This window comes from Lytechinus pictus, unplaced genomic scaffold (genome assembly GCF_037042905.1).
Source record: "Lytechinus pictus isolate F3 Inbred unplaced genomic scaffold, Lp3.0 scaffold_19, whole genome shotgun sequence".
Lineage (NCBI taxonomy): Eukaryota > Metazoa > Echinodermata > Echinoidea > Temnopleuroida > Toxopneustidae > Lytechinus > Lytechinus pictus.
This window is the reverse complement of record NW_026974140.1, coordinates 13,449,239-13,476,060: the sequence shown is the minus strand read 5'-3', so window position 1 is coordinate 13,476,060 and position 26,822 is coordinate 13,449,239. Positions and strand designations below refer to the sequence as shown.

At 35.4% G+C, this 26,822-nt stretch overlaps 1 protein-coding gene across 1 annotated transcript in view; it reads left to right on the top strand.

The window, feature by feature from the left end:
• The window catches only part of LOC129260857 (C2 domain-containing protein 3-like), a 28,282-nt gene extending 1,776 nt beyond the window's left edge, over positions 1 to 26,506 (top strand). Inside the window, exons 4-32 of the mRNA XM_064114535.1 lie at positions 324 to 442; positions 917 to 1,018; positions 2,416 to 2,502; positions 3,338 to 3,442; positions 3,774 to 3,853; positions 4,565 to 4,611; positions 5,362 to 5,520; positions 5,949 to 6,077; positions 6,533 to 6,627; positions 7,111 to 7,248; positions 7,742 to 7,891; positions 8,577 to 8,681; positions 9,395 to 9,584; positions 10,469 to 10,615; positions 10,862 to 11,137; positions 12,737 to 12,883; positions 13,400 to 13,511; positions 13,922 to 14,086; positions 14,575 to 14,686; positions 15,291 to 15,487; positions 15,854 to 16,004; positions 16,631 to 16,673; positions 17,171 to 17,298; positions 17,505 to 17,570; positions 18,463 to 18,655; positions 21,672 to 21,828; positions 22,207 to 23,586; positions 23,734 to 23,845; positions 24,218 to 26,506. Of these exons, the coding sequence (XP_063970605.1) occupies positions 324 to 442; positions 917 to 1,018; positions 2,416 to 2,502; positions 3,338 to 3,442; positions 3,774 to 3,853; positions 4,565 to 4,611; positions 5,362 to 5,520; positions 5,949 to 6,077; positions 6,533 to 6,627; positions 7,111 to 7,248; positions 7,742 to 7,891; positions 8,577 to 8,681; positions 9,395 to 9,584; positions 10,469 to 10,615; positions 10,862 to 11,137; positions 12,737 to 12,883; positions 13,400 to 13,511; positions 13,922 to 14,086; positions 14,575 to 14,686; positions 15,291 to 15,487; positions 15,854 to 16,004; positions 16,631 to 16,673; positions 17,171 to 17,298; positions 17,505 to 17,570; positions 18,463 to 18,655; positions 21,672 to 21,828; positions 22,207 to 23,586; positions 23,734 to 23,845; positions 24,218 to 24,397 (5,072 nt within the window). The 3' untranslated portion in view covers positions 24,398 to 26,506. The remainder of the gene's footprint in view (positions 1 to 323; positions 443 to 916; positions 1,019 to 2,415; positions 2,503 to 3,337; positions 3,443 to 3,773; positions 3,854 to 4,564; positions 4,612 to 5,361; positions 5,521 to 5,948; positions 6,078 to 6,532; positions 6,628 to 7,110; positions 7,249 to 7,741; positions 7,892 to 8,576; positions 8,682 to 9,394; positions 9,585 to 10,468; positions 10,616 to 10,861; positions 11,138 to 12,736; positions 12,884 to 13,399; positions 13,512 to 13,921; positions 14,087 to 14,574; positions 14,687 to 15,290; positions 15,488 to 15,853; positions 16,005 to 16,630; positions 16,674 to 17,170; positions 17,299 to 17,504; positions 17,571 to 18,462; positions 18,656 to 21,671; positions 21,829 to 22,206; positions 23,587 to 23,733; positions 23,846 to 24,217) is intronic.
• The last annotated feature ends 316 nt before the right edge of the window (positions 26,507 to 26,822 follow it).

Here is a 26,822-nt window from a genome sequence, read left to right as displayed (position 1 = left end):
TCAAAAGATAAATTGTTATGGATGATGTGATTAGGTAACTATTGATTAAAGTTTGAAAGAGCTATGTAGAAAGATGTATAATATATTTATTTAGGGTACATTTATGTAAAAAGGTGATCTACATAAATCACTTAATTCATATTTGGTGAAAGATTTTAATGATAATGATAGATGCAACTAACTCATATTTTATGTACATGTATTCAGTTATAGCTAAGAAAAGATTATGATTCTTTATTGATATCATATAAACAAGAAAATCGTGATTGATAAACATATGGTATTACCAGACATGCTCATCCTATGTCATGTATACATCACAGGAGGAAGAGACAGACTGGTGCATAATACCTACTTGGTTGGTCGTATGTTCTGGTTGGATGATGCAGCTAGGTCTGATGTGTGTTGGGGAACCACTCAACCAAACTTTGACTATGTACAGGTAATTCATTCTATGTTGCTCTTCCCTATTTGTTTCTTTGTGGGGTGAAAGTTCATTGAATCATGTTTATTTTCAAATGTAGGAAAGGGAATAAACACTAAGACATCGCAGCCTGTTGAAGATCGTTAGTAAGAGGAGAGATTGTTTAACTGATTCAGTAATAAAATGTGTGTATCTAAAGATAATGAAAATGAAGAACAAGAAAAAGAAAAAGGAATGTGGAATTAGGAGGTATTGTTTCTATAAAATATGTAGCAATTGGCTCAAATCAAATATAAATTTGAAATTAATCAAATTTCAAGTGTTAACTACGGTGTAGGGATGGGTTTGAATCAAGTTAAACATTCTCTAAGTAAATGGCATAATAATTGTTTAAGGTAATAAAGTAATCAATCATAAAGGGGTGGGAGCTCAGAGACAGATGAATAAGAAGTAGATGCATTTGCAACATTTTTTTTTAATTTGCTCTTTTAGGTATCTCCGGTGCTTCTGACCCAGTCACTCCTGGAGAGAATGAGGAATAATTTCACTGTGATTGAAGTCTGGGATAAAAAGACATCTGCTCAACACGACCAGGTATTATGTAGTAAACAAAAGTGGTTAATTAAGAATCAATTTCAAGTGAGATGAAATCAATATGCAATATCTCTATGAATCTAACATCTCATACAATTTTTGTTATGTGCTGTCATTATCATTATTTTACTTCATTTTTTTTTCTTTGCTTTTTACATTTCATCACATGCAATTTGTTCCCCCTGCTCTTTCTGAATCATTCTGCCTACAACTTGTACATGCATTTTAAAATTAATCTTTACATTTTTGTCTCACCTGCATAGCAGAGTGAGACTATAGGCGCCGCTTTTCCGACGGCGACGGCGGCGGCGGCGGCGGCGGCGGCGGCGGCGGCGGCGTCAACACCAAATCTTAACCTGAGGTTAAGTTTTTGAAATGACAGCATAACTTAGAAAGTATATGGACCTAGTTCATGAAACTTGGCCATAAGATTAATCAAGTATTACTGAACATCCTGCCTGAGTTTCATGTCACATGACCAAGGTCAAAGGTCATTTAGGGTCAATGAACTTAGACCATGTTGGGGGAATCAACATCAAAATCTTAACCTAAGGTTAAGTTTTTGAAATGTCATCATAACTTAGAAAATATATGGACCTAGTTCATGAAACTTATACATAAGGTTAATCAAGTATCACTGAACATCCTGCATGAGTTTCACGTCACATGACCAAGGTCAAAGGTCATTTAGGGTCAATGAACTTTGGCCGAATTGGGGGTATCTGTTGAATTACCATCATAACTTTGAAAGTTTATGGATCTGATTCATGAAACTTGGACATAATAGTAATCAAGTATTACTGAACATCCTGTGCAAGTTTCAGGTCACATGATCAAGGTCAAAGGTCATTTAGGGTCAATGAACTTTGGCCAAATTGGGGTATTTGTTGAATTACAGCCATAAATTTGAAAGTGTGTTGGTCTAGTTCATAAAACTTGGACATAATAGTAATCAAGTATCACTGAACATCCTGTGCGAGTTTCAGGTCACATGATCAAGGTCAAAGGTCATGTAAGGTCAAAGAACTTTGGCCACGTTGGGGGTATTTGTTGAATTGCCATCATATCTCTATAAGTGTATTGGTCTAGTTCATAAAACGTGGAAATAAGAGTAACCAAGTATCACTGAACATCTTGTGCGAGTTATAGTAGTTTTCAAAATCAGCACTGCTGCTATATTGAATCGCGTGATGCAGGTGAGACGGCCAGAGGCATTCCACTTGTTATAAATTGCATGTCAAGTTAATAATCTCAGTAACAGGTTTGTTGATGGAAACAAGGACTGATTATTATTCTTTCACATTTCCTAATCATTCCAAACTTTATTTCATCCGTGTTTTAAATGCCTGTTCTTAAGACCACCATATTCAATGAAATCTTGGTATTCTTTTTTACAGTTACTAGGTATTGCCAAGCTCCCTTTACATCAGCTTTACATGTCGTATAGAGACCAAAGAATTGGCAAGACATTGCTCAAGTCACAGGTAGGACTTGTCTCTGAATCAGGGATCTGTTATAGCAAAATATAAGATTTTTTTCATTTGCCTGAGCAAAAAACTGTTTATAACCTAAAATATTTTGATTAGTCTCCAGGTCCCATTTGACAAACAGTTGCAATAAGTTTCATTTCAATGAAACGTATAGTAAATCCGTCAATGTCATAATTTTCCATTATGGAAATGTATACACTGTCCTTTTGGAAAAAATAAGAGGAGTATGTTGTTTTGTTTACACAATGGTGCATATCCAAATTTAGACAAAATACAATGTTACCAAAATATTGCAATAAGAAAACCATGAACTGTGTCTGTATGAAAGCTGTTAATGCGATTTATAACTGTTTGGATATATGATAGCTAGCTTTGCAGACAGCAGACCAAGCTCATCAGTGAGAGATGTACACAATATGGCTTGAGCTGCCACGTACAGTGCCTGCATCTTGAGTTGAGTGTGCGTGGGGGGGGGGGGGGGGCAGAAAAACAAATAGTTCATTTTTTCCCTAGGGGAAAAAGTGGACTATGTTTGATATCAGCAAGGAAAATGAACTATATTATTGGAAAGGTTTTTCCTAGTAAAACTGAAAATTCTTTTTCTCTTGTTTGTACATTCTCATTGCAACAATCGTCTGACAAAGGATGAAATACACACTATAGCAGTAATATAATAGCTAAATATATACCTGTAGTAGGCATATATGAATGGGGTATTAAGAATTAATGAAAATTGCTAATTAATGTTGAAAACATTATTTGAATTCCAATATTTTCTCTTTTTGGTGATTTTACCTTTATTCATATTATGACCCTCATTCCATTTCAGTATCCTGTTGTAGCTGTAGACAATGAAATACCAATAAATGACCCCTTCACTGGTCAGCGCTGTGGACAGCTGACCATACTCCTGGCTCTAGGATCACAGCAACAGGTAAGGATGCATGTTATAATGTGTATGCATAATAAATTTCCATTGGAGCTTTCTTGCCCTTTTACCGTGAATAATTAACAACAGTGCCTCTAATTTTTAATCAATACATGTGGGAAATTATCATTGTATGTGGGCATGCCAGGATCCAATGACCGGGGTTATAATATATCTGTAAAGAGCATAGAGACGTCCTGATGATGTATTAAATCCTATATAAAAGAGGATTATTATGATTACTTTATGTTTATGAGTTTTGTTGTGCAGCTGCCCTACATTCAACTAAAAACAAATTATCAATGTTAATTTGCTTAGTGATTTTCTCTTTTTTCAGGTTTCTGCTTTACAGAGGTTGAAATCTATCAGACGAGATGCTACTGATGTACCTGAGAGACCAGTGCACTATGGAGAGAGGTGAGCACAATTATTATTTGATTTTGAAATAAAGATATTTTACTTGCAAAAAATTCTTACACTTATCTGATATATTCAGCTGTTTCTTTTAATTTCATTAATTCATTATGTCTAAGATGAAATATCAGTCATTGCAAGTCTGTTGAAAATTATCACAGCATTTGAATATGGATGAAACAGTACTTCGCTACTTCATCTGTGAACCGGTTTTGACTGGTATACGGGAGAAGTAAGTCAGTCAATTTCACAGGTGTGTTTGACTGACAGGTTGTATATTACAGGAAATTCTCTGAGTGTAATTTACAATGAGGTTCCTGTAATTAACTCACTGAGTAATGTGTAAATTGCAATCCACTAGTAATTTACTAGTCATCTACAAGATACCTTTAAGAAATGTACTATGAACAATTTAATTGCAAAATTTGTAAACAAGGAGGAATGTGTAATAAACAAGCAATGAGAAAAGATAATCTGGTGTTGCTACAGGTCATTATCTATAGTAATTCATGCAAATTTATCTGATGGTTTACATCTCTGCACTAGTCATGTGTACTGTGTACAGTGATTTATTCTAACATCTTAACCTTTTAATACTTATGTGACAAATCTAGATGTTTATTGTTTTCATTTGAATATATTTTTTAGATTGAGAAAAAGTTCTAAGAATATTTGTATAATAATTTAACGTTTATTTTTTTGTTTTTATTTTAGAGCTAATGTTCACACTGCCGATCAAGAAGTAGAAGACACGGGCGCAGGTAAGAATATTGTATTATCACAATTTGATATAAATTGATCATGTCTTTTTTTTTTAGAAATGGTATATATTTGACAAGATATTTAAAAATCTCTTTATCTCCCCAATTTGTCTATGTGATTATGGTAAATTGCCAAGTCGTCTACTGCCAACTCGTCCACTCACCTCATGGTCTACCTTCATTTAGTCTAATGCCATTCTGTCCATCAACATTTCGTCTTACAACCATTTGTTCAAATAATCACTTTGTCTAATCACCATTTCGTTTATTACCATTTTGTCTAATAACCAGTTGGTCTAATATCCATTTTCTTTTCATTCATTTTGCACATTTAACACTTTAGTTTAATTAGACAAAATGGTATATATGGACTAAATGGCTATTGGACCAACTGGTTATTAGACAAGATGGCATTAGACTAAATAAAAGTAGACCATGTGGTGAGTAGACGAACTGATGATAGACCAAATGGTAGTAGACGAGTTGGCAATTGGATGAATTGGCATTAGACGAATTGGAAATAAACGGTGATTGTCACGTCTGTCTCTGTCTGTTACCCTCTATTTCATTTCTAATCCCCTTTTTATATATCTCTCTCTCTCTTCTTCCCTCCCTCCCTCTGTCCTCTCACTCTGTATCCTCACTCTTTCACTATTTCTTCTTGTCTCCTATTTCCTACATGATTTACATTATTTGTCAATTAATATTGACTTTCATATTCCATTAATTCTTTCTCTCTCTGTGTTTTAGTTGAACATGTTTTTGAGGTAGTCATTGAAAGCATCCAGGGTTTGCCTCAGCTTGAAGACTCGGTATGGGGAGAGGCAGATTGTTTCATCCAATATCACTTTCCTCATCAACAACAACAACTACAGCAACAGCAGGAGTTCGGAGGGCTACTCCAAGACAGTAAGTTGTCATTTAAAAATCTACTTGGTATTACTTCCAATTAATTTGTAATTTTTGGGGTAGAATGTTAAAAACATAATTTTTTGTAACATGGCTGATGGCTTTATACTCACTTGATTTATCAGACTATTAGACTTTTGAAAATAAATGTTTTGGAACATAGCAAAGAGTAGGCTATTTCTTTCCATGGGACCAAGTAGCCAAGTTTTACACTAGTGTTCTTATTACGGAACTCTCAAAAGAGGATTATAGATTCAAATAAACACCATATCCACACATACTCAGTTCCAAGTATCCTAAATGATCAATTACATTTCCAATTTCAATCATTCAATATGTTACATAAATATGACTTAGTGTGTAAATTTGTTGGTAAAATTTGGTTTATTCACTGCTTTCACAATCACTTTTCTTTTTGTGTCCTGTAGATAGCCTAACTCTCAGACCTCACCATACTCCGACTACTCTATGTGTTCCTGATCCTGTATTCAATGATGTATGCAGACATAGGATAGTCTTGGTTCAAGGCACTCCAGTACAAAGGGAACTTCTCACAGGTAATACTGTCAATGACATTTCAACCCAACCAACGAGTGATACTGCTTCTAGCATTCTTACTCTATGAAATACTCTGTTAAGCCAATCGAAAATAGCTCTGCAGTTCAAGTTTGAACATTCATATCACTGTGTATACATTATCTGGAATCTGTTTCATGAAGGACTCATAGTTATAATAACCTTTCCATTACTTCTGTGGTAATAGGGCTGAGCAGCCAATCAAATCTAGGTTTCCATGGTATTTACCATAATCATAGCAACTTAACCATAACTGTCAATCCTTTTGAATCCCAGATTGATTAACTTTTTTTCAACTTTGATTTGTTAATGAAAACATAAAAACAGAAATACCATCCCTTTTTCATTTGAATTTCTAACACAAGTAATGAATTATCAATTAATGTTTCCATAGCCTGAATAATTTTTTTATTGTTTTGTAAATCTTTTCCTACAGCCTGTGCAGGAGTAGGAGGCCATGCTGGAGGTATACCATTTGAGGTTTGGTGTCGATTCTACTACCCTAACGTTAGGGATCAAGTCATTGCTAAGGTTAGTGAGATTTATCTGAAAATGTGTTTTTCATGGGGATGAACAGATATTTTTATCATTACAGAAAAGAATCCTAAGGCCCTGTTGCATAAAACCTTTCAATGGAGAAAACTCAAGTTATTTTTTATAAGAGTTGTTTCATAGTCAGTGGCTGTTTTATGCGAATCTTCCAGAGCTTTTTATGGTAAAACCTTTATTCATCAGGACCTATATAAAGTCTATGCTCTTCACAGCATGTCAACTGTCTTGTATTTCATCAAAATATTTGTTCTTGATTAATCCCTACCATGAGTGGTAATGACTGGTTGTGTTGCTCCTCTTTTCCTACTCTATTTCATTGTTGTATGATAAATTTTGCTTCTTGAATTAAAAAAGAAACAACTCTTCAAAGCTTGAATGATGTACTTCTGCAATATAACTCATGCTAAAGTATATTGTAAGCACAAGACTCTTATCAATATTTCCCAATATTTGTCTTTACAGGCTACCCTACCATTAGCCAAGCTATGTGCCATGGTAACCATGCAGAGAAGAGGTGAGCCCAGTGTCCAGACATTCTCATTACCCCTTCGTACTCATCAAGATGACCATCAGAGGGCAGCAGATGAAACAGGTGCAATGGTAAATATATCAGATTTTTTTTTTAAACAACTATGTGGTGATTCCGTATTATTTTTCTGTTGGAAATTTATTACTATGAATTTGAACTTTGAATTCATATTGCAGACTTTGTAGTGTATGAATTCATTTAATTTGTTTTATGATGTATAAAAAAACATTGTGTTCCTCCATATGATTTATCTGAAAAACAGGAGTACAGGCCAAGTCTAGCAAAGAAGAAAGTTTGTAATAATAAACATTTAAAAAATCAGACATTGAAAATATCAATCACAATCAAATGTAACATATGAAAAGTGGGGGCAATTGCTGATTTCTACAAATAAATATAAAATAAGAAATAGTTAACTTAGCAAATGAGTATCCAAATCATGTATATTCTTCAGGAAATTAAAATGTCTGACATTTATACATTAATTTGATTTTAAAAATGAATACCATTGTATCACAATAACTTGCAATAATAATGATTTGTTTCATTTGTCAATGCCCATAGCTTCATGACAGTGGACTATTAGATGTAACAGTAAGCTACAGACAGACAGTGATCCAACACAGAACCAATCCATCAAGGGCGATAGGTGCTACTGCTGGGGGTCCTCATGTATCCTTAGCACTCACTATTCTTAGAGCTTGTGGTCTTAAGGCATGTCATGAGATTACCAGATTTCATTCAGTATACTGTACTGCCGTACTCTGACAAAAGGAAGCAAGTTGAAAGAGTACTATTTCCTGTATAATGGCAAAATGTGTCTGTCATTTACATAGACCTCGATTGATAAGCATGACGGTCAATCAGCCATATTTCATAGCAGATGCAGCATTTTCCTTTAAAATTTGACCTGGATGAAGACATCAAGTTATAGAATGTAAACACATTAAATTCTCAATTTTGGTTAATATGTTACTTACTACCTTGTGTCAAAGTAGGGCAGAGTATTGGTCATACAAACCTTTGTTGTGATATTGTATTGCATGTACTGGATCCCCTCTAATGGAGCTTGTCATGATTTTGATATATATTAAATCTGAAATCATGGCATTTCATTGGCTACTAGCAGAATTGTTATAGAAATGTTGCAGTTATTGATAAAAAGCTTTATGAAACAAGACTAAGTTGTTGCAATGTCTATAGCAAATGAGTTTTCAGGTAAGAACTGATATTCATTTGAAAATTAATCATACTTGCATGAATTTGATCATCAAATAAGATGCATAAGCTCATTATCTTATGTAATGATCAAAACCTTTTTTTTTTTTTTTTGGGGGGGGGGGCATATCCCATATTTAAAGTTGAAAGCTTATATAACATATGTACTTTTTTCCTCCAGTCTGCAGCAACATCTCTAGCTCGTCATGACAACGGGATGCAGTATCCTAGTCAGGTTGGAGTCAATTCATACATCAAGATACAACTATCATTCATGGCTAAGGATGTAAGTATCATGGGATATACACTCATGTTCCATTTGAAATTGTCATATGTAGAAGAAGTTATTATTTATCAGGCTCTAAAGTTAAGAGATTTTTATTTACTGCTCTTTACATTCAATTTCTTCTTGTTTTTTTCTTGGCAGAATAGGTTTGTGTTGATAGAACTCGCTCCATTCAATATCAATGTCAGTTGTTGAAAATTCTTTTGTTCACCTTCATATTATTTTTCTTTTTTTTCCCTCTTTCATCTCAGACTTATTGTTCCCTTTTTCCTTTGTTAAACGTCTGATGTGCTGACTAGAGTATTTCTTGCAATTTTCTTGCTCCACACTGGAGGAAATATAAAACCACATTAATCATTATGGGATGTATACATTTCATAACAAGTTTTCACTCTATCTCTGCAAAATTGGAGATGCAGTATTGTGTCAATATCTTCATTGTATGAAAATAAATATTGGCATAGTGATTTAAACTATATCTAGTGATCAACTTACCAATTTTGCGATAAGCTAATTTCAAAATATACAGTACTTCAACTTTACATTTCCTTCTATGATCTTAAAAGAATTGACTAATTGAAAATGTTGAATATTCAAATTGAATGAGTGAGTGATCAGATATGTAAGTACAGAGATGCAAATTCAGAATTATTGTCAAAATTTATGTTCTATGTTATATTTTGTATTACTTGTCATTTCATTCATTTCCTTAGGAGGTGCGTGTAACAAGAACCATAGCCAGGAGTTTCTGTCCAGAGTACAACCATCATGTAGAGCTTCCATGCCCCCTCCTCCTCGCACCCAGGGAGGGGGAAGATGATGATGTGATGAGTTTAGCTGAGGCATTGGAATCTGCTGATCTCATCTTACAAGTTTGGCATCAAGTACCTGGTTTTAGAGAAGGTATAGAATGGTAGGGTGGTGGGAAGGATCAGTGAAATAAATTATTTGGGATAATATGAAAAGTTTTTTTGGAGGGATGAAAGATGGTGGGATGAAAAAAGGTGGTTAAGATGGTCATTAGGGGAAGAGAGACAGACAGACATGGGCCCATATTCTGAAGTTGGGTTTAATTTAAACTCTGGTTTAAAGTTGTGGTTTAACTATGGAAAGCCAATTGTGACATAAATCTCTAACAATAAAGGTTCAGAGTAACAGCTAATTTAACTCTTAAATCATTCTTAACTGTTAGGGAAAGATTAATAAGATAATTGTCTTCATCTTAAAAGAATCAAGGAAGAGAACAGTAAACACAAGAAATATACAGTGTAAACAAATTTTTGGCTTTCCATAATTTTAGCACAAAGTTAGACCATGGTCTAAGTTAAACCCGACTTCAAAATACGGACCATAGAGTGGGGAAGGCATGCAGATGGATGATGGATGAAGAGAAAAAAAGAGGAGGGAGGGGAAAAGTGTAGAGACACAAACAAAAGTCACCAAGAGATAGATAGAATAATTCTATAGACTCAAACTGAATTTGAATGAGAGAGACAGATATCATGATAGCATACTAAAATTAGATGTAGGAACAGAAAGGGGGACTAATTCAATAATATAATTTCCATTAAATTCATTGAACAAGAAATTCATAATGATCTTGTCATGTTAAGGAGGGCCCACTGGTAGAACAGTTTTCAGAACTGAAGTGGCTTCCTTGGGTAAAATATGGTGTTATTATTATTATTACTATTAGTAATTTCTTGTTTTTCATATTGTGTCTTTTCAGATCATTCAATTTCATATATACTTCATGTAATTACTTTATCTTCAACAATGACCTACAGGTGATGGTGAGAGACCACATATTGAAGATGCATTACTTAGAGGAAGTGGAGGTGGTATGAGAGGTCATCGGGTCATTGCTGACACAGGAGATATACTGATTGGTTCAGCTACTATCGCACTTGTGAAGCTGTTAGCAAACAGAACTGGTAAATAATAGGGATGTTTTCATATCATATAAGTATTCATAGAGAGTTGAGAATGTAATGATGTAAATACACAGAGCTTTATCTCATGAAGTTTCCGCCTCAAATTGGCATTAAAAAAATTTGTTGTTCTCATTCATAATTTAGAAAAAAGATAAATAAAATTACACATGAATAGATTCATTTAAGGTGCAGAGGTGATTTTTTCTCTTTGAAATACAGTTATATACATATATTTCTTCCATCCAGGTCTTGAAGGTTGGTTCCCCATCAGTCTACCACCCATAGGTTGGGACACCACACCCCACCCTAGGCAGCATGACCCCTTGAGTGACACACCAGATGACACACCCCAGCCCCACACTAAGCTGCTTGACAGGGTGGCAGGAGGGGTGGAGCTAGCGGTCAAGTTTGGACATCAAGCTGATCGTGAGAGGGTCATTGATGCTGGACGTAAGGTTGGCTGGAGTCCTGATAGTCTGGTCTTGGAAGACGCCCAAGAGATCTGGGATGATGGACCCCAGGGTGAGTGCATCACGGTCTTATTCCTTATAAATTACTATCAACTAATGTGAGAAGTCTTTGGCCAATTTGCTCTTAGCTAGGTGAATTTAAGGATTTCAGAATTTTTAAAGCTTTTTACCAGCCGTTGGCACATGGAGGAGTGAGCTTGCAATCTACACTATCAGTCTATTCTAACAATGTTTTAGGCTACTTGGATTCTATGCATCTGATTTGGCTTAGAGCAAATTATTTTGTGAAAATTGTTGACAAAGCTCTTCATGAAATACTCCTCAAGTCTTCCCACAAGTTGGTAATTCTTTTAATTTGCTTGCCTTATTGAGAAACATATAATTTTTGTCTCACCTGCGAAGCAGAGTGAGACTATAGGCGCCGCTTTTCCGACGGCGGCGGCGTCAACACCAAATCTTAACCAAAGATTAAGTTTTTGAAATGACAGCATAACTTAGAAAGAAAGGTTAATCAAATATTACTGAACATCCTGCCTTAGTTTCAGGTCACATGACCAAGGTCAAAGGTCATTTAGGGTCAATGAACTTAGACCATGTTGGGGGAATCAACATCAAAATCTTAACCTAAGGTTAAGTTTTTGAAATGTCATCATAACTTAGAAAATATATGGACCTAGTTCGTGAAACTTGGACATAAGGTTAATCAAGTATTACTAAACATCCTGCTGAGTTTCACGTCACATGACAAAGGTCAAAGGTCATTTAGGGTCAATGAACTTTGGCCAAGTTGGAAGTATTTGTTGAATTACCATCATAACACTGAAAGTTTATTGGTCTAGTTCATAAAACTTGGACATAAGAGTAATCAAGTATCACTGAACATCCTGTGCGAATTTCAGGTCACATGACCATCGTCAAAGGTCAATGAACTTTGGCCATAATGGGGGTATCTGTTGAATTACCATCATATCTTCGAAAGTTTATGGATCTGATTCATGAAACTTGGACATAAGAGTCATCAAGTATCACTGAACATCTCATGCGAGTTTCAGGTCACATGACGAAATTCAAAGGTCATTTAAGGTCATTGAATTTTTAGAGGTAATTATTAGATTGCTGTCATAACTTTCAAAGTCTATAGATATAGTGTATAAAATGTGGATATAGGGGTAATCAAGTATCACTGACAAGTTTTAGGTCACATGATCAAGGTCAAATATCAATGAACGTAGTATTGTATCAATATATGAATAGTGTATTTTGTGAATAATTAGTTTTCAAAGTTACCGCTGCTGCTATATTGAATCGCGTGATGCAGGTGAGACCGCCAGAGGCATTCCACTTGTCTTATATATTAATTTATATTAGCATTTTACTGTCTTTCATTGCAACTATATTTTGATTCCAATCCAATTCATTGAGTCGTGGTGTAGCACTTTTTCTTTGCGGTGACAAAGGTCTTCACAATTTGCCCCACTAGACATCAGATACAATCTGGTCACATCTTGATATTAATCTCATTAATTTTAAAGAAACAGTTCTTAATGAAATTGATATAAAGTTGTCAGGATAATTACCTACCTTGATAAAATTTCCTACCTTGATAACATTTCCTGACACATTTATTATCTTTAATAATCCATTCACCTAGACCAAGGGTCATCTAGTTCATTATCCTGTGAAGTGACCATTGATGTTGATGGTGCATGGTTCCCTGTCCAGTCATCACTCAGACCTGGTCAATCTCAGCTTGACCCTCACACCAAGGCTTACATCAGATATAAGTTCTACGACAAAGGTGAGTCACATACCACTAATTTTCCACTAGTTATATTAGGAATTAATGTTAATTTGTAGGAGTTATACCAGAACTTAATTTTTATTTCATATCAAATGAAATGGACCCTTTGCCATGTGACACAAATATGGATTTGCCCTGTGTTTGAATTTTACATTGCACCTTCATTGTTATTTATTTTGTCCTATGTAACTGCAGGATTTTTAGCATAAAACAGATTGGGTATAATTAGTGGTATTTTTTTATGAAAGTTTGTTGACCTATGACCTTAATAAATAATGTGGCATATTTTAGAATTTACATCTCCTTCATTGTCATATACTTGTTTGTATGTTTGTTTGTTTGTTTGCTCGCTCACTTAGGAGCAGTGTATATCAAGCTGTTACCTGGATCAGACTCTAGATTGTCATGGGTGTTTTTAATTAAATAAAAATTCATTGATCTGTTGACATGAGACCTTAATATGAAATATACACTCATTTTTTTTATGTGACTCACACTTTCATTCTAATATAGGTGCAGTATGTTCCAAGCTATGTTACCTTGATCAGACAGGAGAAGGTCAACTCTGTGCTGATCTCAAACACTGTCATGTTCTTCATACCAATCAGTCATTACCATTTGCTTGGTAAGTAATCCTAATCTTAATTATTCATTTATGCTTGGAATTTCTTTTCACCGCTGCTTTTGTCCTTTGATATATGTATATATGAAGTGACTGCCAACTATCTCCATTTCAAAATGACTTTTGCTGATGATTTTGCAGATAACAGAAATAAAGTAAACTGACAAGCATTAAAATTGAAAGATAAAAAAAAATCAGTTTTGACTCAGGAGTGCCACTTGCAAAAGTAGGAATTCCTGACCTAATTACAGATTGCAGACAATAGACGTACAAGTTTTCTGTGCAAAAATCCCCAATTTAATTGATTTGGGTTTTTTTTTCAATCAATATTGTGACATGTCATATCTAAACTTTCATAACAAAGCTTAATCTTACCATCTGTTAGTAACCAGATTAAATCCATTATTTTGTAGGTACTTACGTGAGGAACAATTGGAGGTCCAGCTGTGGCTGAGTTACAGTACTGAACTACACAAGGAAAGCAAAGCCAGACCTCGGCATAGAGACAGACTGATTGGTTGTGCTTACATTGACCTTTCTCCTCTATGTCATCAACGGGTCAAGAGACATCGGGTCAGGTCAGTTATTATTTCATCTAAACTTTATATTGGAATCTTGAGTATACTGGTTTCTTACAAGAATGATTCCACCAATATTGATTGCTTATGTGTATTTTTCCACCTATATTGTTTTCCTATGTGCTAGAAATCCTGACTACTGGAATAGAAAACTGTCTTTCCGACAATTTGAAATCATTATCATCATCATTTATCCTCTTACAAAGGGTAACTTACATGATGACATCTTATCCTTCCACTTCTTTTTATCTTAATATTTGTTTTAAATATATGGCCTCTGTTTAAAGTGATGTAAGGAGAAAGTTGTTTGACATAGTTGATATGGCCTTAGTTTTGCGTACTTAATAAAAATAAGTTTTGTATAGTTCAACTCAAAGTGTGATTACATAAGAAATAGTCCAGTACTAGGAATATTTGTAGAATTTTAATTTATGATGGTCTTATCTTATGATATTGATCTAAAAATTCTTCAATTGTCATTCTTACAGTGGTGTGTTTCCTATGTACAAGCCAGGATGTGCTGATATGGGAGGAGCATGTCTCAGAGCTCATGTTACTATGAGAGTCACATCAGAACAGAAGCCAATAACAACTCATCAGGTAGTGGAGAACATTGGTTTCAGAGATATGGAACATTTTGAGTTTTATACTACATACATTGCAATTAATGAATGAATGATGAAAAATATAGATATCACACGTATGGAATATGTTAGTCTTAATTGTACATGCTATATAAACTTAATACAGTTTTGTGATGATTTTACTCCTGCAAATTTCACAAAATTGTATCTTACAGTCTTTTCTGTACATTCTTGCTTTCATGGAAGCAAACTTAAAATATTGAATCACATGAAAAAACTGTTGAATACATGAAACAATATATTTTTTTATTTTTTGATATGTTAATTGTAATCAGGATTTCTTCATTTTGTGTTCCCATCGTATTGTGTATGCTTAGTTACAGAACTGTTTATTCTTATCTGAAATGAATACAAACTCGGTTTTAACAATCTTGGCAGAAATCATTTCTTTATTTAGATTTAAGGAATTTAATGAAACTTTATGTGTGTTCATGGAATTCATACGGGTTGTTATGAGATTACATTGTTGATTTCCTTTGAATTTTAATATAAAGTCACAACTTTTTTGTTGTAATTCCAAAATGATATTTTCCAGTTATATTTTTCACCTCTTTATTTAGACGGATCTATGTAAGAGAATACGGGATGATGAAAGCATTGATGAAGAAACACAACCCAATCAAGACACCAAAGAAAGTAAAGGAGTGCAGGAGAAAGTGAATGAAGAGGAAGGGGATAGACAGAAGAACCAACCAGTTTGGATGACAGTGATAGTGGAAAGAGCGATGCGTCTGAGTGACTTTACTGATCCATCAAGGTATCAATTAGATTCCTTCCTATCATAGACCCATTAAAGCAATTCCCATTTTTCTGTTTACATTATAGGTTAATTCCTCTACCCATCCCCATTAATGTTCTTAAAAGCTGTTACTGCAGGAACATATGCCTTTCTATCCTTTTTTTTTCTGTGAATTTTACCAGCCCACTATTTTCACTTACATATGGCCATTGTCAAAAATGTAACCAAACAAATTTCTTGAATATGCTGAATTAGTTTTGAATACTGCATTATTTTATATCTATATTTTTGTATATTCAGTTAATAGATATAGAAATTATATATTTTATGAATGAATAATGAATTTTGTAAGGTATATTTTTATTTCAATACTTTTTTTTCTAGGGCTGAATCCATATCACCAAGCTCGTATGTAACCTTCCAGTCAGCCATAGGTCCATCCCCTGCTGTTACTCCTACTGTATCAAACTCAAACAACCCTCAGTGGAAGTATAACAGAGATGTGGCTATCAGTCCGCAGCTACTGGATAATCAGGTATGCCTCATGCAAAGTATCCATAGTGCATTGTTTTCTTCTTTTTTTCACTTTCTTGCTGATTTGATGTTAAATCTACCTGATTGCAGAGAAGATACATTGGGAAAATAAGTATTATTTTACCCTTGCAAATATGATATCTCTCGCTTAAAAGAAAAAGAAAAAATATTATCACATGGCAATTCTGTAAAGTGCATGTATGTGCATCCTACCACCTATATGAGGGATTTTCCTGAAGTGACTCTTGTCTGTTTGCTAGGTCATGCACCAATAGCTAGAAACAGCCGCTAGAGCCAGGCTAATATTGAAGGCATCTTTTTATAGGCTGCAGGAAACTATATGTTATTATTACATTAAAGTTTACAATGCTCTCAAATTAGAATGGTTTTAGCAGTTCATGAATGAAAGTACTAGAAGTGGGGCGGGGGGATGCTGGTCGAAAAGTAGAAAAGGGTCACTATTTAATGGCATTGCCTCTCATTGACTAAATCATTAGTTTTCCCTTAGCTTTCATATATATTGCTAAGAGCATTCAGGAAAGTTTTCCACCAGCAACCTTAATGTTTGCTACATCTGTATTGTATTGCTGTATTGATCATTTGCTATTCTGTCTATCTATTCTATAGAGTCTGGTTTTCAAGATTTGGCACCAGATCTCTAGCAAGCAAGGTAAGAATCCTATATTATCTTTAGAATAGATATATCTGTCTTCACTGAGATTTGCTTTTTCCCTTATTCATGTACCTCATATGTCATTTTGCTCTTAATATTTAAAATCCTTAAGGTCAATGCGTTTCAATGTGGTTTTTACTTTTTATTTTTTTTGTATAATAATGTTAGATTCACACAACGAAAGTAATACCAGAATGCATATGCCGACCAAACCCAAGACAAGGCAGGCATGATCAGTATACATTAATGACCTGAATAATTCATTATTCCCAAAGATACATGTATACAGTTGATCAGTTTAAAGTCAGTTTCATGGGTTCGACTGTGACCAAAGGACAATTGAGATCAGCCTTAGCTTTGGTTGTGTGTCCATGGAAGAAATCTTTATCTAGCAAATCTTTATAGGCATGGGAAGTGATGGAATTGGATAGAATGATTTACAGTAAGCATAGAGGTATTGTAAAACTCCCTTCATTTTCACTTCATTCTGTTAGATTCAACTTGTGATCGAGTTTTGGGTTTCACATCAGTAGATCTAGGACCCCTGCTGGCAGGTATAAGGTCTCTAGATGGCTGGTATAATATCATGGACTTCTCAGGCCAGACACTTGGACAGATCAAGGTAAGATGGTGGTGGTGGTGGTGGTGGTGGTGGTGATGAGGATTGAGAATGTGATGATAATTAGATGTGGTGAAAATAGTGATGTGAATGACAATAATTTTCTATCTATCTATCTATCTATGATTAAATCTGTTTGTGATTCTATAGTTTATAATTTGATATTTTAGAGTTTAGTAACCTCTTATTCATATGTGTATTATATACAGATATCAATTACACCAAAGGAATCTTTATCACCATTGAGGCATTCTCCAAAACAGAGAGCAATATTGGTAAGCATTCAATACCTCTGTTTTTTGTATGTTTGTAAGAAAAACAAGCTAATTTCATTATAGGTGCTGTTATATTACACATGTTTATATGTTGCTATGCAATTAGCCAAAGGTTAATCAGTCAATCTTGTTAATCAGTCAATAGGAAAAGTGAGCGACAAACTTTTTTCCAGGCTTAATAATAATAAGCATAAATAATCTTTGATTGCCTAAAAAGTAGAGCGGATAAGCTCTAAAAATCAGAACAATTGTGCAAATTTTGACTAAAGCATGAAACTTTCACAAGTATTACTATATGCCGTAAGATTTATTTTAAAGATGGGAGGTAAATTGGAACTATCTCTGTGATCTTGAATATTTCCAAATTTCATATGTATGCAATTGGATGCTTGAAAATGATCTTTTTGGTCATCTATACCATGTTTATTTACCATTTACATGGGAATGTATGTTATTTTTGAGAAATTAATCCATTGCCATGGCAACGGCCGAAAATGGCATTTATAAATTTACCTCCCATCTTTAAAATAAATCTTATGGCATATACTAATACTTGTGAAAGTTTCATGCTGTAGTCATAATTTGCACAATTGTTCGGCTTATCCGCTCTTCTAAAAGAACCCATGTGTATCTACCCAATATTAAGGTTTAAGCCATTTATCACAATAAAATCAAATTTCTTTGAAGGCGCATATTTGGTATTATTGAGAACTCTCAATATTGTTGTACCCCAAATGCTTTATTTTTATACTAAACATTTCACCAAGTCCATTTTGTAGAATGCAAGTACTCCATTTTATGTATTTGACCTAATTAACACTTGTGCCTTAGTGATCTCAACAATATGCATTGTTGTAATGAATAATTGATTTTTACTTTATCTTCACCTCAGGGATCACCAAACAGTTCCAATCTCTTCAGTCGTGCACCTCTTCCTCCTCCTCACTACCTCCTCCCATCATCCTCCAACCATCCTGTCAGTGGTCTACCATCCTCACATCCTGCAGCAAGGAGTCTAGATCACTTCCAACAGCATCTAGAAGGGGTCAGGGAGTTCCATGGTAAACTACAAGAGAGACTCAGAAGTAAGTCTTTACAGTAGATCTGGGGAGTGTTTCATGAAAGGACTTGTCAGACGTTTTATGATATAATAATAGGGATATATATTGCACCATCTATCTAGAAATAATCTATTCCGAGGCGCATTGTTATTATTATTATTACCCCGGCTTTAGCTCGAGCTAATGTTGTAACCCGCAAGTGAAAACCCAAACCGTACCGTCCCGTATAATCCAATAATTTGCAAGCGGGACCCGCTGACCCGTCGGGTTTTAACCCGCAAGTCAATTTATCTTTGAAAAATGAAAAATATTATTTCTGCAATCCCCACACTAAACAGGCTCAAATCAGGAAAATATATGCCAACTACTAACCTAGCCTAGAGTGAATTTACTTACAATTTGCAAATTCGCCTTTTATTCCGGAGAGAAATTTTTTTTTTTGGTGACTTTGTACCACGAAATGCGTCCGCTCTGATCTCGAAATTGAAAGCATTACGCAATTAACTCCTCTGATTGGAGCCGCAGCTCAGCGCGCGCTAGCTAGCCCAGGCTGCCCAGCAAAGATCGGCAATGTTGTTTTTCAGTCCAGGTCGGTCGACACAGCGACTCACAACAATCATAATTACAATATTCAATTCTATGGGACCTCGTCTGTAAAGTAATCAAATTGAAATAAATACCAGGATAATGATGCAGTCAATTTTTTCTTGTATATCTCCATATTATTTCCTTCTGTTTTTGTATTTCTTCCAATTCTTTGTAAACTAATACAAACGTGCACCAGGGCGCCCATGAACTTACGTAAACAGCTCGTGTTACTAGTGCTTAGCTAGCTTAGCTAGGCTTTTATTTATTTTTTATCTCTCTCGATCGATCGGTCAAGAGAGAGGTATTTGCAAGAAACTTGCAATCCATTGCAATCAAATTTTACATCTTCAGAAATCTTAAAGACTTTCAATCAATTGTACATCGGAAAAATTAAGAGATCTGGGCATTCAGGGTGCGGGGGCTTCAGTTTTCATCAGAAAATGTATGAAATAACGAAAAGGAGGGTTAGTTAGCCACTAGACTAGACCAGCTTAGCATGTCTTCAAAAAAATTACAAAAAAGGGCAGCTAATACTCTGACCTGACGGCACGCTCTATCAGGTCATGACCTAATTTGGTAATCCAATAAGCAAACAACTGTCTCACTGCCGTGCACCGCAAATCCCTCGAGCTCAAACAGCGAGCGTTGCCGTGGAAACGGGCTCGACTCGCCCCACTCCAAGTCATAAAGCAATCCTTTCTCTACCACGTGTTCTATCACTCGCTCCTTGCCAGACATGATTACGCAATGTATTCTGGCTTCTGTCTACATTCTCCGAACACATCCCCTCCCCTCTCTCTCTCTCTCTCTCCCCCTCTCCCAGTCGTAAAACATTCCTTTCTCTGACTGCGCTGCACTGGCGCTCCTTTGAAAGAGCAACTCGATGTATTATGTCAAACTGTCTCAGTCCTGTTCACTGTTCACAAGACAAAAATACGCCGGCATTTTTTCAAAGGAAATATCTACGTCTCTAAAAGAATCCGCCACGTAAGAAGCACATGATCCTTACTCAATTTTCATTGTTAAAATGTTTTTATTATGCGTCGTTACTTCTCCCTTTATTTCGTATGACGGTCTGCGGGTTTGAGAATGAACCCGGCCCGGCCCTCAACCCGCGATCGGGGGCATACCGGCAGGTTAACCCGTACCGCAATGGGTGCGGGTTACAACATTAGCTCGAGCTGCCTTTCAGTGCTCTCATTCAAGGAATAAATCTGACAAGTACCATTTTATCCGAAAGTTACCATAGTAACAGTGCTTCTTAGCCAATCAACATCAAGGAAAGATCTGACAACTTGTCAGACAAAAATGTTGATGAAACACTCCCCTGGGGCCCTGTAGTGTGAAGGTTAGCCTGTAATTGCTAATTTGAGAGAGCAATTTTGATTGGTTCCTAGACAGCCTACTGAGAAAATGCACATGCAATGATATTATTGTTTGTGTTACAGGGCCCGGGAAGTGTTTCACAAATTATGTTGTAAGCGATTTTCACCAACAAATTCATTCTGAGCCAATCTGATGCAAGGATTTTAGTAGATTATAACAGTTGTCTGACAAAATCACTGACTACATGCTTCATTAAATTGGTTTTCTTGGCTCTGTTACATAAAAGTGACTATAATGCTATCCATTGGTAACTCCTGTGGTAACAAAGCTCAATTGCCAATCAAAATCAAGGATTCCTAGGAACTTAACAATGGTGGCAATGATTATCTATTTGTTTATTTTATATTGATTATATTTATATAATTTGCTTTTTAGATCAGTTATACATGTATGAGAATATCTTGTTTCCTCCTGACCATTGACTCTCACCGTCTCTAAATCTTTTAAACTTCAGCTTGTTATGACATATTTGAACTGCTTAAAACTACAATATTCATGTTGTGAATTTGTGGTATTACTTTTTCAGTTGTCTTTGCTGTTATGTTTCTAATGGTAACAAGACTACTTGTTTCAGGGTCATGTGGTCAAGAATGCTTTTGTATTTGTCAGTCCCAGACAGTTTTTAATAGTTTGAGGAATGAAAATGCTTATAATCTATTGCAGATTTTTTATTTACATTTCATCGTTAGACTACAGATCTTGTTTCCTGCTGTTAGACTTCAGATTTAAACCATGGTTTAATTCAGTATTCTTGTGGGAATATGTGAAAGTCATGCTAAGTCTTTAACAATGTTTTTCATGAATGCTCTGTGGTTCTGAGCATTCATTGTTGTTCTATCATTTTATGTCCATTCTTACTTCAAGAACTGCTTTAGTTATAGTTTAACAGCATTAAGACCTTTCATATGAACTAGAGAGCATATACAAATCACTTCCAGACTATCCCATATGTACATGATGGAATTGCCCCGTCTATTCCCATTCTATTTATTTATACATTTTCAATTTTCCCATTTGAATTGTCTTTTAGAAGACATCATAGTATATGTATCCCATTTCATCATAGGTCTTCATAGAATGGAAACAGATACAGGGTCATCAGATGGTGGAACCCAACACACAGTCACTCAAGATCCTCCAAAGATAAGAACACAACAGAGTGACTACCAATCTCACCTTGCAGAAAGGACACCATCATCATCATACCTCTTGGAAAACTTCAGGTTTGTTTTCTCTCTTCAATATCCAATAGAGACTTGTAAATAATCATGTTATTCTGAAATAAAATTTGGAGTGTTATTACCAAGTTGTTGAATAGTGAACACACTCATGATTTTCAATGTATATTCATCCAAGCTTTACAAAGAATGGTTTGAGTAACAAAAATAATTTAAGTGTAGCATGAATGCCGAGAAGCTGGTGAAATATAATGATGGTAAGATTTTCCAGCAAATTCTAAATCTCACTGCAAATTATCAGTGTCTCCCAGCTGATCTTGATTAAAGCCTGTATAGTGGGGTTTAGTAGAATGCAGTTAATATTGTAATGGAAATATGTCATGCTTGATGAGTGAATTTCATTTTTGAGGGGTTTTTTTTCAGGAAAAACATGGAGGAATTAGATGAGCTTCACCAGCGTCTCAAGACCAAACTTTCAGGAGGAGAGACATCATCTCAAAACCCAGCAACTCATCACCATGGTAATGCTGGTAGTGATGCAGAGAGGAGGCCGATTTCTGGAGATGGTAATGGTATAGGCGCAAAGCAGGGAGGAGAGTTTAGTACTTTTGATAATGTGGTTGATGACCAGACAGACTCTCATGGGAATGCCAATAATAATCGCCATCATCATCAGCAGCATCACCAGCAGTATGATCATCAAAATCAACATCACCAGCAATACCATGATCAAGATCATCTTGAAGGTCATAGAACCGTCCTCGATGATGGAGTAGAGAGAACTGATTCAAGAGATGATGATGATAGAACTAGTAATTGGAGTACGGAAGGGTATCCCTCAGATGAAGCGTTGCATGGCTACACCCACAAAGATAGAGACAATCATCTGGGTAATGGTGGAGTAATGATGGACCTAAAGTATGATTATAGCAATAGGAGAGAGGATACTGGTAGAGAAGATGATGGTGGTGATGATGGAGATGGTGGTGGTGGAACACATCAATTCTTGGAGGATGGAGCCACAGGGGGTGATTATGAAGACAGCGTGGTTTATGTGAGACCATTGAATGACATATCATCTCCAGCCTTCAGTAATGGTATCAGCGATGATGTCATAAGCCCACCATCATCCAGACCGCGCCCCTTCCTCCCATGTAATGCTGTCGAGGATGAGGTACGTTACCATAGAGATGGTCAACACAAATCTAGTCATATGGATGATGACCTTTTGACAAACACTGATAGACTAAGTGGTAGGAATGATGTAGAGGAATACTCTAACAACTTTGATTTCATGGAAGATAATTACCATGGCAACCAAATCAGTGATGCATTCCATGATGGTAGAGGAGGAGATGAGGATCATGAAGGTTTGCAGTCTTATCAAGGCATGGACCCCACCCACCATGATGGTTCTGATGGGATTGACAAGGTCATGGTTGATGATAGCCAGGCTGAACAAGATAATGTCTTGCAGGGGTATAGAACTGATGATCTGCAGAATTTGGCCACACAAAGTGACCATACCACCAGTGCATCAGATCATACAGATGTCACTTCCAACATGGTGAGGACAAGATCATCTACTGGTACCAGCGGTAGTAGCCCTGATGATGGAGGGATGAGAGAAGGTAACCATGGCAGTGATGGTATTTTGGGGAGAGTAGGAGATGGTGATCTTGATGATGATGATGTTGTGGAGGATGGCATTGTTTTGACATTGAATGCTCAAGAAGCTGAACTGCAGAGACAGCAACTGGAGTTGGAGGAAGCCGAGAGATCAGCAGCAGTCAGACCAAAGGAGTATCCTTTTTTAAATCATATACGTCACACTTTTTAATTTCAGTTTTAAGAAGATGACTAGTAAGAAAAATTTCTTCAAACAAACCATTAGAGGAGGGGCAGGTACACACTGATATATTTCTTTTCCTTAACCTGAATTTTCCTCAGACACCTTAAGAACACCATTAATAACACACTCCCTGACTTCTTCTTGCCACCCACTGACCTTGAAGCATCAATGAGGGCGCTCTATAATACTGTATCTGGTCCAACGTCTCATGTAAGTGGTTTTTCAGTTAATTTCCTTAATGATTCGATCATACCGTCTCATGCTAGTCACATAGGAGAAACCAAATCCAGTCCGACATATCATTTCCAATGACGTACCATCTTTCATTTTTAATTGCGTTTGGCTTTGAGTATGATTGTAGCACCATCCCACATCAAATATCCACAGTAAATGATCCCTGTTTAGCTTGACTTGACAATAGTTATTCCTCCATTCTTTCATTCAGTCCTTGCATAATTAACATTTTATAAAGGTAATCTTGTTCAGCAGGGTTTGCAAAACACAGGAATAATAACATCACTAAGGATAGAACAGTGTTGTTTTGATACATTATATAAATGGAATTTGTTATATTTATTATAGGAATTGAATGCTAGAGACAGAGCAAAGTTTGAAGCAGCCCAAGAGATGGCACAACGCCTTGGTTCAGGAGGTCAACAGAAATCACAAGCCGCAACTCGTACTCCGCTGCCATTCTCCTACAAACAACCTACAGCTGACCAAGCCAAAAGAATCGCTAAGATTTTCTCTGCTAAGTTTTAGGAAGGTGAAATGCTGATTTTCTGAATTGATAAAATTAAATGGATGGTGTTACTTTTCTTCTACCAGGCAGAGATGATTACTATAACATTATATCTACTACGTCATAGGACCCAGGGTCACATTGCTAAACACATTTTATCAGAGAAAACTCTCCCCTTTTTGTAACAGGATTTATATTTTCAGTGTTCAAGTCAATGATAGAAGTGTGCAGACCTGATTTTTCAATTTTTCCTGAATTGTGATATTTTATGATACAGGCCGTAGCATCTCCTTTTTTCGAGATTTTAGGGAAAGATCTTGGAAAAGGTTGCTGTATTCCTCCTTTCTTTTTTCTTACACTGTATTCAGTTTGAAAATGAAGAAAAATGAAGGATAAATGAATTAGATTCTGAATTGCTCCCTTATACAGCTTATGTAGTTAGCATACCCACTAAAGGCCTGCTACTGTCATATTATTTCTTTGTGTCATGTGTGAATGATTGTAGTCATCAAATTACCAACTACTTTATACAACATGATTAAAGTAAGGGTGACAAACATTTTGCCCCACCTCCTTGTTAAAAGATTTTTTATCGGTTTAATGAGATGTGAATGCTATTAAACAGCTCTTTTCATTGGATATTGCCTCATAAGCAAGTGTAACTTAGATGAGATAAAATGAAGATAAATGGATCTAAGGATACTAGTACTGGTTTCTAGAGATTTCCAGAGCAATTTTCTCACTGATTGTAACAGAGATATGAAAAATGTTATTTTTTATCTGAGATAAAACTAATCTCACAATAGCACCTGTTGAGTGTGTTATAAATCTTTTTGTAAGTTACATTGGACCGTATTCTGAAGTCGGGTTTAACATAAACTCAGGTTTAAAGTTGTGGTTTAAGTATGGATAGCCAATTGTTACATAAATCACTAACAGTAGAGATATCATATTTCAGCTCATTTGACTCTTAAATCATTCTCAATTTTCTAGGAAGTATGAATAAGATGATTGCCTCCACCATTGAGGAATCAGGAAAAAGCACAATAAACATAAGAAATATACAATGTAATGAAAGTTTTGACACTTTTGGCTTCCCATAACTTTAGCACGGCGTTAGACCGTGGCCTAAGTTAAACCTGACTTCAGAATACGGGCCATTGACTTTACGATCGACCCTTTCTTGTGGTAAATTATATTTACCAGATTTTGATAGGCGTTGATTTAGTTCCTGAGAAAGGGTCTCCTGTTGTTCACAAAGTCACTCGTAACCTAAGAACACCTTTGTATTCAAGTATTGAAGCTTATAAGCTATTGTTGGCTGCAAGTAGAATATTGATGTGAAACTTATTGGATAGTGTCATATTATCTGCCTTGAATATTAAGTCTTCAGTGTGCAAGGCCACCTCGCATTTTACTCCTGATCTTGGGTGAATTTCAATGTATTTCTTAAGTTTTCAAAAGGTATGCTAGTGAAATTAATCCTGATCATTGAGTATTTGTGATCCCTCTGTACTGGAGACAATAGCTATGCACAATGACATCTCGTAAAAAGTGTATGTGTACTAAGGAATTAAGTGCATTTTTATGCCCCCGTTTGTTGATTATTTGATTAGAAACAAAGTGTAATAAGCGCTATATAAATGTAACTTATTATTTTATGAGTATTATTCATTTAGACGGACACAATTTTTTTTGCCTTTTTCTTGCTTTAATATGACTAGCTTGAACAAAGAAACCGTCAAATTATTTTAAGGTCTCTTTAAAACTTTTTGAAACATTTACCAAGATGATAGAGTAATTAATCATCAAATTATGTTAATGGTCTAATTTAAGTACCTTTCTTCTTACTTTCACGGTCACACTTCTAATTCAAAGCCATTAGAAAAGACCCAATACCATTAAACAAAAGTAAATTGTATCGTTCATCTTGTTATGTTCATAACTAAGCAATTAATTGTACAAGTATGTAAATACTGTACAATGTATTAGTACTGTATTATGATGTTATCTATTTTGTTAAAAGTATAGAATGTGAAGCATTTGTTATATTGAATTGCTGTATGAAAAAAAAACTATTTACCTATGATCTGTACAAATATTGTGAATAAATTGAGAATATTAATTTATCATTCATTGAAACATGCGAGTTCCTAGTGGCGTTATACATGTCTTGTATGTCATCCAAGTGACATGTATTTTAAAGATAACTTGGCGAAACTTACTCTCATTCCAATTCCCTTCTTGAAATGCATTTAGCTTTTTACCCAAGCTGAAACCCTAAGAAAAATCCCAATGGACCACTGTCTTACAAAGAGATACGATTGATCTGATCAATAATCCATCAATGTCATAGTTTTTTCTACAGGTAATTTGCACAATATCCTTTGTAAACAAAAAAGAAGCACACTAAATTTTCAAGAAGACAATGGATGTATGAATATA